The sequence below is a fragment of the Ahaetulla prasina genome, chromosome 3 (assembly GCF_028640845.1).
Source record: "Ahaetulla prasina isolate Xishuangbanna chromosome 3, ASM2864084v1, whole genome shotgun sequence".
NCBI classification, from domain to species: domain Eukaryota; kingdom Metazoa; phylum Chordata; class Lepidosauria; order Squamata; family Colubridae; genus Ahaetulla; species Ahaetulla prasina.
The window spans coordinates 3,731,431-3,744,275 of record NC_080541.1 but is presented as its reverse complement, the minus strand read 5'-3'; the positions used below and the strand labels follow the sequence as shown (position 1 = coordinate 3,744,275).

Sequence of the window (12,845 nt, the reverse complement as noted above, 5' to 3'; positions counted from 1 at the left end):
TGATTCAATCTATAAAGAAGGAGAAATTTTCTGACAGTGAGAGCAATCAACCAATGGAACAGAAGTTGCCTTCAGAAGTTGTGAGAGCTTCATCACTGAAGGCTTTCAGGAAGAAATTGGACTGACATTTGTCAGAAATGGTGTAGGGTCTCTTGCTTGGGGGGGTTGGACTACATGACCTTCAAGATCCCTTCCAACTCTGTTATTCTGTTCTGCTCTATTCTGTTCTGAATACTGCATCCAGTTTTGGTCACCAAGTTATAAAAAAGATGTTGAGATTCTGGAAAGAATGCAAAGAAGAACAATAAAGATGATTAGGGGGCTGGAGGCTAAAACCGGGGGTGAAATGCTCCCGGTTCAGATCGGATCGCCCAATCCGGTAGCGATGGCGGCGGGTGGTTCGGAGAACAGGTAGCAAAAATCCATCCCCCGCTCACCCCAGCTGAGTCGCACGATCATCAGAGGTTTGGTTTTTTTAAAAAAGCCTGAAAAAATACTTTTAAAAGTAAAAAAAAAAAAAAAAACCTTTGATAATCGTGCAGCTCAGCTGGGATTGTCAGAATCCTTTAAAGGGATTTTTCCTAAAAATGCTTTTAAAAGTAAAAAAAAAGTTGGCCATGCCCACCCAGTCAGATTACCCCCCACCCCACCAAGCCACACCCACAGAACCGGTGGTAACAAATTTTACATTTCACCCATTTTTTTTATTTGCATTTATATCCCGCCATTCTCCGAAGACTCAGGGCGGCTTACACTATGTCAAGCAATAGTCTTCATCCATTTGTATATTATATACAAAGTCAATTTTTATTGCCCCCAACAATCTGGGTCCTCATTTTACCTACCTTATAAAGGATGGAAGGTTGAGTCAACCTTGGGCCTGGTGGGACTAGAACCTGCAGTAATTGCAGGCAGCTGTGTTTTACCAGTCTGAGCCACAGAGGCCCCTGGCTAAAACATATGAAAAACGATTACAGGAACTAGGCATAGGTAGTCTAAGTGAAGAGAAGGACCAGGGGAGATATGATAGCAGTCTTCCAATATCTAAAGGGCTGCCCCAAAGGAGAGGGGGGTCAAGCTATTCTCCAAAGCACCAGAAGACAAGTAAAGAAGATGAAAACTAGTCAAGAAGAGAAGCAATTTAGAACTAAGGAGAAATTTCCTGACATTTGGAACAATCAGTCAGTGGAACAACTTGCCTCCAGAAGTTGTGAATGGTCCAATACTGGAAGTGTTTAAGAAGAGAGTTTAGACAACCATTTGTCTAAAATGGTAGAGCAAAGGATTGGACTTCCAAGTCTATTCCAACTCTGTTATTCTATTATTCCTAGAATTCTGGGAAGGTGTTGAAGTCCACACCTCTTCAAGGCACCAAAGTTGAGAAACAATAGCCTAAAGCATCTGATGAGCTGGTTAAAATCCGGAGTGTGCCTCTTTAATTCCACCAAGAACGAAGGATAGTGCCTCTAGGTCAGGTGTTACAAATCAGTGAGCTATAAATCCTTCAGAGAAGCTTTTAAAGCCGATCAGCCTTATGTTGAGAACACTTCAAAAGTTTCATTCATCGAAAACAGCTTTTCAGAGATGGCTAAACCGGTGGTTCTGGTCATCTCTCAAAAATGACCTGCCAAAAATGACTTGTCAGTTTTGGAAGGCAATTTTCTTTTTGCTTCTTAACTGCCACATATTTTAGCTGGGGAAGTTGGGAGGGGGTTGTTGTTAGAGCGGTAGAAAGTTAGTCATAACAACATTCCATATTCAAGGACTTTTGGCTGCGTCTGATGTAGACTGCCTGAAGATTATATCCAGTTGAGTGTGAAGAGTTGATTGGACAATGTGATGAACTTGTGGGCGTGGGGCAGGGCTGTGAACTGTCAACTGGGTGTGGAAAACCTGGAAGCTTTCAGTTTCGGGTTTTCCCAGCTGCGCCAACATGACATCTCTAATAAATTGGAACTTTGAGGAACCTTAAGCCTCAGAGGTTTATTTCGTTGGGGGTATTCCTTGGAACCCTGACACATAGTTTAGAGTGCTAATAAGGAAGAATATTTGTAGCTCGGGGCTGACATGAGAGGTCCTCGGTGGTCTCTTGAGCTTGCTTGTTTTCTTGCAGGCATTTCATGACCCAACTAGGTAACATCATCAGTCCTGGTAAGGAGTTTGCACTTGATGTTACCGGATTTGTGTAATGAAATGCCTGCAAGAAAACAAGCAAGCTCAGAAACCACCAAGGACCCATCACAGTTTAGCATAGAATAACTGTATTGTCACTTTGAATGTACCCTAATTGGCATACATTAAAATGAAATTCCGTATATACATTACATAAATATGACAAAATACATACATACGTACATACATACATACATACATACATACATACAAAATTATGCATATACCCACATATATGACACAGAGAAACAACCCAGTCTAGTTTAGATGTATACAATGTACATTTATTTATTTATTTATTTACTAATTCGATTTTTATACTGCCCTTCTCCCGAAGGACTCAGGGCGATTTACAGCCAACATAAAACAAATTATAAATAGAATTAAAAAACATTTTAAAAATCTTATTCAATTTGGCTAACCCCATTTAAAAACTATAATAAAAATGATAAAAACCCCAATTAAAACCGTAGTGTATCAGGCCAGCCCTGCACGGTGAAACAGAAAGGTCTTGAGTTCACAGCGGAAGGTTTGGAGGTCGGGGAGTAATCGTAACCCCAGAGGAAGCTCATTCCAGAGGGTAGGTGCTCCCACAGAGAAGGCTCTCCCCCTGGGGGTCGCCAGCCGACATTGTTTGGCTGACGGCATCCTGAGGAGACCCTCCCTGTGTGAGCACACAGGTCGGTGGGAGGCTGTCGGTGGCAGCAGGCGGTCCCGTAAATATCCCGGTCCAATGCCATGGAGCGCTTTAAAGGTGGTAACCAACACCTTGAATTGCACCCGGAAGTCCACCGGCAACCAGTGCAGCCTGCGCAGGAGAGGTGTTATATGGGAGCCACGAGTAGCTCCCTCTATTACCCACGCAGCCACATTCTGGACCAGTTGGAGCCTCCGGATGCTCTTCAAGGGGAACCCCATGTAGAGAGCGTTACAATAGTCCAGGCGGGAAGTGACGAGGGTATGAGTGACTGTGCATAGGGAATCCCGGTTTATGAAGGGGCGCAACTGGCGAATCAGGCGCACCTGATAAAAAGCTCCTCTGGCGACGGCCATCGTACGTTCTTCTAATGACAGCCGAGCATCCAGGAGAACGCCCAAGTTGTGAACCCTCTCCATAGGGGCCAATGACTTGGCTCCAACAGTCAGCGATGGAACTAGCTGGCTGTACCGGGATGCCGGCATCCACAGCCACTCAGTCTTGGAGGGATTGAGTCAAAGCCTGTTCCTCCCCATCAGACACCGGGACATCACTTCAACGGCCTTGTTGGGGTGGTCAGGGGTGGAAATGTACAGCTGAGTATCGTCAGCGTACTGGTGATATTGCACCCCAAAACCACGGATGATCTCACCCAGCAGCTTCATATAGATGTTGAACAGGAGAGGCATGGTGAGAAAAATGAATCTTGCGAGTTTATCAGATGGATGGTCAAGGAAACAAAGCTGTTCCAGAATCTGGTAGTCCTGCTAGAAATATTTTGAAACCTCCCCCTGGAGGGGAGCAACAGAAACAGACAGTAAAGTGGGTATGTGAGGTCTCTAACAATGTTTCAGGCTCTAAGCACATAGCGCTTATAAGCAGTGTCCTGAATGACAGGAAGCAAGCTTCCTATAATCTTCTCCACTATCCTCACCACTCTCTGTAGGGACTTTCTATCTGAGGCGCTGCTGCTCCCAAACCAAACAGGGATGCAGTTTGTTAAAAAGCTCTCAATTGTGCCTCTGTAAAAAGTGGCTAGGATGGAAGCAGAAAGACATGCTCTCTTTATCCGAAGCAAGGAAATGCAGATTTCTGTTTGCATGCTTCACTAAGGATGAAGTGTGGAGAGGCCACTTCAGATTGTTAGTTATCTGTACCCCCAGATATGTATTCTGATATACTCCCAATTTATAATGATCCATGGCAAGGTTTACCTCGGGGTGCAGTCTTATTGTCTCTGACTCATCCACCATAGTTTATCTGTTAGTAAAGTTCCTGGTTTTTATTTCGTTATTTTCAATTCCTTTTCTTTGCAGGTAGAAATATTACCTTTCTGGGATCCTGAGAGAAAAACCTAGATGATCAGTAGTACCTCTGGTAAATAGTAAACAGTAGTCAAGAAAGGATGTTGTGAACGTTACACATCTTTTTCGTAAGTGGTATATTCATTTGTCGCCCACCCTAACAAAGCTGGCTGAGGAACTCTGGGAGTTGAAGTCCACAAGTCTTAAAGGGACCAAGGTTGGAGACCCCTGTTCTAGTCTGTCTTTTACAGTTATGTTTTCGGTAGGTTGGATTATTGTTTCTTTTTGCTTGAAGACTGATGCAAAGAATGAGTTAAGCCGCTCTGCTTTCTCTCTGCTGCCTGTTCTCTCTTTAGCGGACCGACTGTTTCCTTGATTTTTTTTTCTTGTTATTTATATGTTTGGAAGAAACTTTTTTTTATTTATTTATATGTTGGAAGAAAGTTTTTGACTTTTGTTTGCAAGCCTTTGTTCATTCCGAGCCTTTGATTTCCTGACTTCATCTTTGCATAGTCTGGCTGTCTGCTGATATTCTGCCTTAGTTATGTGTCCCTCTTTTTATTTTTTGTACTTGTCCTTTTTGTCTTTCAATTTCTCAGAGAGATCTTTGTGCCACGCTGGTTTCTTTTTGGATTGATTTACAAGGCAGATATGAAATGTGCCTTGTACAATTAACCAAAACCAACAGCTCGGCACAAGATCACGTTAAAATTCATCTTTTTTTAAAAAAAAATGAATGGAGATAAATTCAAAATAGAACAGTGATGTTTTCTATCTAGCATTCTTTCAAAGCTAGAAAGAATACTACATGCTTTTCTGCCCACTTCAAATAAATGAAGGCTTGTTTTTCACTTGTGTGTCATCCCATTTTTGCCGCCTAAAACTGTCTTGTCATTTGCTAAAGTTTAATTAATGAACGTCGGGGTATATATTTGCTAGCTGAAATGTGTGACGTGTAAACTTGCACTGATCTGGATCTCAGGATTGTCTGGAAGTGCATGTAAGATTAAAACTAACCTGACGAACGAACACATTCATTTTCCAACATTTTTGCAGCAAATGAAAACAAACCTCACTCCCTTCTAGCACTGATGATGTTACCTAGTTGGGTAAAGAAATGTTTGCAAGAAGTAAACAAGCAGGGACCGAGAGCACCAAGGACTCCTCCTCCTCCTCCTCCTCCTCCTCCTCCTCCCTGCAAACCCCACTTCCTTCTAGCACTGATAATGCTACCTAGTTGGGTCATGAAACATTTCCAAGAAAACAACCAAGCTCAGAGAACACCAAGGACCTCACAGTTCTCCTCCTCCCTCCCTTCTCCTCCTCCTCCCCCTCCTCCTCCTCCTCTCCACAAACCCCCCTCCCTTCTAGCAATGATGATGTTGTACATTGCATTCTCCTGTTGCAAGAAAACAAGCAAGTTCAGAGAACTCCGAGGGCCCCACAGTTCAGCCCTGAGCTACAAATATTCTCTCCCATCCATTTTCTGCAGTAAATTCCAGACCAAAGTCTCTGTTCCCATTTTCTTTATTTGAGACAAAGAGGGATCCAGGAATAGGAATAGAGAACAGCCCATCACTGAACCCATCGTTCTAAGAAAGTACAGTGGACTCTCTGCCAAATCCTGGAGCAATACAGTCTTAACTGAGGACGAGGAAAAAAGAAGCCAGAATTCCTCCCAACAGGGTGTAGCTGATCTCTAGCCAGGAGGCCCCATCATGGTTGCAGAGTTCGGTGCGGCAACAGGTCATCAGACGCGTGGAACCAATTTCATCGATCTCAGAAAGGTTGCAGGTCAGAGAACAGGCCCGTGTGACGGTGAGTTCGCCCACAAAAGGGTAGACTGCCAAGCAACCAGAAAAATTCAGAGAATTCAGGCATTGCTTTATGGCACACGCACACAAAGACCCATGTATCCTGCTAGCATTGACCTCATGACGTCCTCCAATCTCTCCTAATATCTGGACCACCTCAGAAGGATGTGTTGTGACCCAGGTTCCTGGACTCGGACTCCTGGACTCGGATGATTCAGAAAGTGAGGGAGAAGACCTGGCAAGGCCTGCTTCTCCTGGGCCCTCTCCTTCCCTGGCACCCACCCAAAGGGAGGAGGAGGGGCCGGCAAGGCCTGATTCTCCCGGGCCTTCTTCTGATTTGGCAACGCCCCAAAAACAATTTTGGCTTGATGCAAGACTGCGCAGACGTGACTGGCGTGCGCAGCAGAGGAGGCGTTGGGACAAAGTCAAAGAATGATGAGTCACGCAGTGACACCCACAGAGGCTATAAAAGCAGGAGGTGGGACTTCCTGGCTTTTTGTCTTGGACAAAGCAGTGAATTTGCGCGGGCAAACTGTATCAATGGAGGGAAGAATATATTCGTGAGTAACTCTGGCCTTATCTATAATTTCCTAGTTATCTCCAGAGACTTGGCAGGCCCGTGGGTAGATGTGGCCAGAACATTTATCTATGTAAATAAATTAGAAAAGGAGGCCTTTGACTGACTCTTTGTTGGGAGTATTGGGGGAGGGAAACAGAACAGATGAGAACTGTAGGACATCTTCTCTGATGGCTCTTCAGAAGGGGGACATCTAATGAACAGAGGCTTAAAATTATGCAGATCGTAGGAGAGAAGGTTAGATAGGGAGGAAGTAGGGTGGAGGGGGAGAAAGGAAGGGGAAGTAGAGAAGGAGTAGGAGAGGAGAGAAGAGTGGAGGGAGGAAGAAAGGAGGGAGAGAAAGAAGCGAAAGGAGAAGAAAGGACTGCTGTGAAAAGGGAAAGATGAAATGAGGAACGACAGCCCCGAATATATTTGAATATATTAGGATAAAAATTGAAATAGTAAAAAAAAAAAAAAGAAGAATGAAAGGGAATGAATATGAATAAAAATGGAGAAATTAGAATTTGAGGGCGAAAGAAGATGCGACTTAATAAAATGAGCAAGGAAATATTAGGAAATGAATAAAAACTATGAAAAAAGAATATTTTGGCAAAAAATGCAACTAAGTAAAATATATTTGAATATATTGAATTGTAAAAGATATAATATGGCCAATACTCTGTTCATAAATTATGTATGTGTGTAGGGGGGGGAAACTAAAAATTCAATAAAAACTTGTTTTTTTTAAAAAAAAATTATGCAGATCCATCCAGGTATCGTTTAGGATACCCACAGCTCCTCACACCCATAGATGCTGTGTTGCCAACCTGTTCTAGTTTAGTTGACTTTATTGTCACTGCACCTCGTATAACAAAATTAAATGCCATTTTCGGTGCACATCATACATAAGAAAACTATAAAAAATAAAACAAAAACACACATCCTTCACATTCTATACAACTGAATTGAAAACCCCTGATACTGCATTAGTATTACGCTATACAGTAGAATTCAATATAGTAACTGCGCTGGGGTAGAAGCTGTTTTTCAGCCTATTTGTCCTTGTTTTTATTGTCCTGTACCGTCTGCCAGATGGTAATAGTTCAAAAAAAAAAGGGGTGGTGGTGGTGGTGAGATCCAGGATGAGATGGATCTTTAAGAATGTTTTTATTTTTTATTTTTTTATTTATTTATTTATTATTTGTCACAAGAGTATATATAAGCATAAGCATGAAATAACTATACGATATATAAGCATATATATAATAACTATATGAAATTGGATAGAATAGAATAGAATTTTTTTATTGGCCAAGTATGATTAGACACACAAGGAATTTGTCTTGGTGCAGATGCTCTCAGTGTACATAAAAGAAAAGATACGTTCATCAAGGTACAACATTTACAACACAATTGATGGTCAATATATCAATATAAACCATAAGGATTGCCAGCAACAAGTTATAGTCATACAGTCATAAGTGGAAAGAGATTGGTGATGGGAACGATGAGAAGATTGATAGTAGTGCAGATTCAGTAAATAGTCTGACAGTGTTGAAGGAATTATTTGTTTAGCAGAGTGATGGCCTTCGGGAAAAAACTGTTCTTGTGTCTAGTTGTTCAAAGGGAACATTAGGACAGGAACGGTAGCCACGTAGGTGCTCTTTTAAACTCTCTTAAGGCAGCAGGAGCTCTCAAGCTCTTCCTAAAAGAGGAGAGGGCAACCAATGACCCTCTGGGCAGTGACGCTGACCCTCTGGAGCGCTGTCCTATCTGCCACTGTGCAGTTGGCAAACCAGACACAGGTTCAGTAAGTTAAAATATTCTCTATGGTGCAGCGGTAGAAGGCCGCCAGCAGTTTTGCATTCAAGTTGTTGTTTCCTGAGAAGTCTCAGGTAGTATAATCTACTCTTCCAACTTCAGGATTTCACTGTAGGACAGAAAATTCAGCTTGCTTAAGCAGCTTGCTTTGTCGTAAGAACAATGAGAGATGGCAATCTTCTTTTGGGCTGTTCCTTTCTTTCACCTCTCTTGCCCTGCAGCTGAGGATCCCATAGTCAGCTGAGTAGAGCACTAGATAATTATAGGGCAATGCAACCGTTGTAATGGGAAGAGCACTTTCACGTTAGGGCATGCGCCAGCCTTATAAATAAGTCAAGTCCCCAGAGATCCTTTGTTGTTCTGCTGTGTTAGAAAATGGGACCACTTATTTCTGGTTCGCTTGTGGCGACAGAACCATCATAGAATCTTTAGTGATGGGTCTAGAAGGGACCTTGTTAATCTTCGAGTTCAGGAGTGTCAAATTTGATTTCATTGAGGGCCGCATCAGAGTTGCGTTTGACCTCGTAGGGCCGGGAGTGGGCATGGCTGGGCGTGGGAATGGCCAGCTCAACGTCACTCATGATGGGGGCATCTGTGGTGGCCAAGTGCTAAGGAAGGACTTCCCTGAGACCCTTCCTCACTCTCATTATAATCTCCTTCCTTCCTTCCTTCCTTGATGTACCTTGTACCTTGATTACTTCCTTAATTGTACCTAGATGAAGGTATCTTTTCTTTTATATACACTGAGAGCTTATGCACCAAGACAAATTCCTTGTGTGTCCAATCACACTTGGCCAATAAAAAATTCTATTCTATTCTATTCTATTCTATTCTATTCTATTCTATTCTATTCTATTCTATTCTATTCTATTCTTTCTTTTATGTACACTGAGAGCTTATGCACCAAGACAAATTCCTTGTGTGTCCAATCACACTTGGCCAATAAAAAATTCTATTCTATTCTATTCTATTCATGCATAGTTTTTTTAAAATGTACACTGAGAGCATATGCACCAAGACAAATACCTTGTGTGTCCAATCACACTTGGCCAATAAAAAATTCTATTCTATTCTATTCTATTCTATTCTATTCTATTCTATTCTATTCTATTCTTTCTTTTATGTACACTGAGAGCTTATGCACCAAGACAAATTCCTTGTGTGTCCAATCACACTTGGCCAATAAAAAATTCTATTCTATTCTATTCTATTCTATTCTTTTATGTACACTGAGAGCCTATGCACCAAGACAAATTCCTTGTGTGTCCAATCACACTTGGCCAATAAAAAATTCAATTCAATTCAATTCAATTCTATTCTATTCTATTCTATTCTTTCTTTTATGTACACTGAGAGCATATGCACCAAAGACAAATTCCTTGTGTGTCCAATCACACTTGGCCAATAAAAAATTCTATTCTATTCTATTCTGTATTTTATTATTCTATTCTATTTTTTCCTTCCTTCCTTCCTTCCTTCCTTCTTTCCTTCCTTCCTTCCCTTCCTTCTTTTTCTTTCCCTCTTCATTCTCCTTTCTTTTTCCTTCCCATCTTTCCTTCTTTTTCATTGTCTTTCCGCTTTCCCATTCTCTTTTCCTGTCCCTTCTTGCAAGCTCAAATGCAAAAGGGGAAACAGGTCTCCTTTTGTTTTGTTTTTAGTTTGATTTGATAGCCTTCTGATGGGGAAAACGGAGCCAGAGGGGCTGCACACGCCCCCCCCACCCGCCCCCCAAGCTCCGTTTTCCCTGGCAGACGCACTGTGGGCCGGTCCTTTGCTGTTTCCATGCCGGCCCCGTGAGCCTTGAGTTTGATACCCCTGTTCTAGCCTAACCCCCAAACCAAGGCAGGAGATCTTATACCCTGCTGGACAAGTGGTTGTCCCATCTTTTGTTTGACCTCTAGTGAAGGAATGCCCACAACTGAAACCAACAAAATACCTTATGCCACCAGACTTGAAATCTTGGGTTTAGAAAACTTAGAACTCCGCTGCCTTCGACATGACCTGAGTTTAACTCATAGAATCATCTATTGCAATGTCCTTCCTGTTGAAGACTACTTCAGCTTCAATCGCAACAATACAAGAGCAAACAATAGATTTAAACATAATGTTAACCGCTTCAATCTAGATTGCAGAAAATATGACTTCTGTAACAGAGTTGTTAACGCTTGGAACACACTACCTGACTCTGTGGTCTCGACCTGAGTTTAACTCATAGAATCATCTATTGCAATGTCCTTCCTGTTAAAGACTACTTCAGCTTCAATCGCAACAATACAAGAGCAAACAATAGATTTAAATTTAATGTCAACCGCTTTAATCTAGATTGCAGAAAATATGACTTCTGTAACAGAATCATCAGTGCTTGGAACACTTTACCTGACTCTGTGGTCTCTTCCCATAATCCTAAAAGCTTTAACCAGAAACTCTCTACTATTGACCTCACCCCATTCCTAAGGGGACCATAAGGGGCGTGCATAAGCGCACAAACGTGCCTACCGTTCCTGTCCTATTGTTTTTCTTTTCTTCTTCCTATATATATATATGCTTATACCTCCTTATATATAAACATATATGTTTATATACTATATAATCTTTTGTATGATTCCTACATATATTGTTGTGACAAAATAAATAAAATAAAATAAATAAAATAAATAAATAAATAACTGTCTATTATTGACCTCACCCCATTCCTAAGAGGTCCATAAGGGGCGTGCATAAGAGCACAAACATGCCTACCATTCCTGTCCTATTGTTTTCTTTCATTATATCCAATCACTATAGTTATTACATACTTATACTTATATATATATGCTTATGTATTATATAGTTACTTTCATGCTTATGCTTATATATATATGCTTATATATTATATAGTTACTTTCATGGTTATGCTTATATATACTGTTGTGACAAAATAAATAAATAAAAATAAATAAAATAAATAAAACTTTGGGAGGCAAGCTGTCCCACTGATTAATTGTTCTCACTGCCAGGAAATTCCTCCTTATTTCCATATTGGATCTTCCTCTGAGGAGCTTCCATCCATTGCTTCTTGCCTTGACCTCAGGAGCTATGGAAAATAATTCAACCCCCTCTTCCTTGTGACAACCCTTTAAGTATTGGATGATCCTATCACGTCTCTCCTGCGTCTTCTCTTCATTAGGCTAAACATATCCCCCAGTTCCCTTAGCCGTTCATTGTACGTTTTAGCCTCCAGCCCCCTAATCATCTTTGTTGCTCTTCTCTGCATTCTTTCTAGAGTCTCAACATCTGTTTTCTCATAGTGGTGACCAAAACTGGGCAAAGTGTTCCAGTAGCACACTGCTGGGCCATACTTAAGTCATTGTTCACTAGGACTTCTAGATCCCTCTCCCAGTTACTACCATTGAGCCAGGTACCCCCTATTCTATACCTGTGCATTTGGTGGTTCCTGCCTAAGAGTAGGACCTTACTTTTCAAAACACTGGACTGCATCTTGTTGTTGTGGCCTATCGGCTGCTGGTCCCTCCAGCAGCCGAATCAGAGGAGGAGGAGACAGCGTGGGAGTCAAGAACAGCATCAAGGCAACTCGAGAGCTTTGAGGGGGAAGAGGGAATGGAACTGGCAGAGATAGAGAGAGAGGGGGAGAGGGGGAGAGGGAGGGAGGGAGGGAGGGAGGGAGGGGGGGCAGAGTCTGGGCCATCCATCAGCCCTCAGATGGTGCGTCAACAGTGCCTGACATGTGGATGTGCAGAAGGCAAGAGGAGAGGAGAGCAGTGGAAATCTATGGGCCAGTCCTTGGGAAGGAAGAGCTACCCCTGCTATCTCTGGAGATAAAAGGCAGGGGGCAAAGATGAATAGATGTGGCAGATGACTATTTATCTCCCGGCGGGCCAGACTTGTTAGCTTGCGTTGAGAGACAATTGTTTTGCTGGGGCTGCTGGAGCTCCTAATAAAGGAATCTTTGAGTTCAACTTCAGTGGGTTTGTCATGTTTGGGGAGCTGGGTCAGAACACTTGTCGGATAGGGCCCAATGCTCAAGTCTGCCGAGATCCTTCTGAATGTTGAGTCTATCTTCCCAAATTTGATAAGTTCCCTTTCTATCCATAGGGCGTCATAGAATCCGTGGGATGCAGCTAATTAAAATCAAGGGTGGTTATCAAAGCTTCATCTGAAGCTTCAATCACACTTGATTGTGATTGAAGTCTTGGCTTTGTGGATCAACTCTGTAGACATTCATGAACTGGGGTGTGTTTTAAACTAAAATAACTGCAGAATTATAACACCCAATGGTTCAGTAGACCTCCCCGTTACTGGGTTCCTACTATCTAAGCAGAAGTCTATGGCGGTTCTCAGACATCCAGGTCATGGTTGTCCCAAAGTGCTTTTTTCAAGAGGCAACTGGACTTTCTGGTTTTTCTTTGAAGACGTTTCGCTTCTCATCCAAGAAGCTTCTTCAGCTCTGACTGGATGGTGGGGAATGGATTTTCTCTGTC

At 42.2% G+C, this 12,845-nt stretch overlaps 1 protein-coding gene across 3 annotated transcripts in view; it reads right to left on the bottom strand.

Annotated features, from left to right (window-relative positions):
• Positions 1 to 5,752: 5,752 nt before the first annotated feature.
• The window catches only part of LOC131194543 (ly6/PLAUR domain-containing protein 2-like), a 37,788-nt gene continuing 30,695 nt past the window's right edge, over positions 5,753 to 12,845 (bottom strand). For all 3 annotated transcript variants that reach the window (XM_058175649.1, XM_058175650.1, XM_058175647.1), the window contains exon 5: positions 5,753 to 6,016. In XM_058175649.1, the coding sequence (XP_058031632.1) occupies positions 5,814 to 6,016 (203 nt within the window). In that variant the 3' untranslated portion in view covers positions 5,753 to 5,813. The remainder of the gene's footprint in view (positions 6,017 to 12,845) is intronic.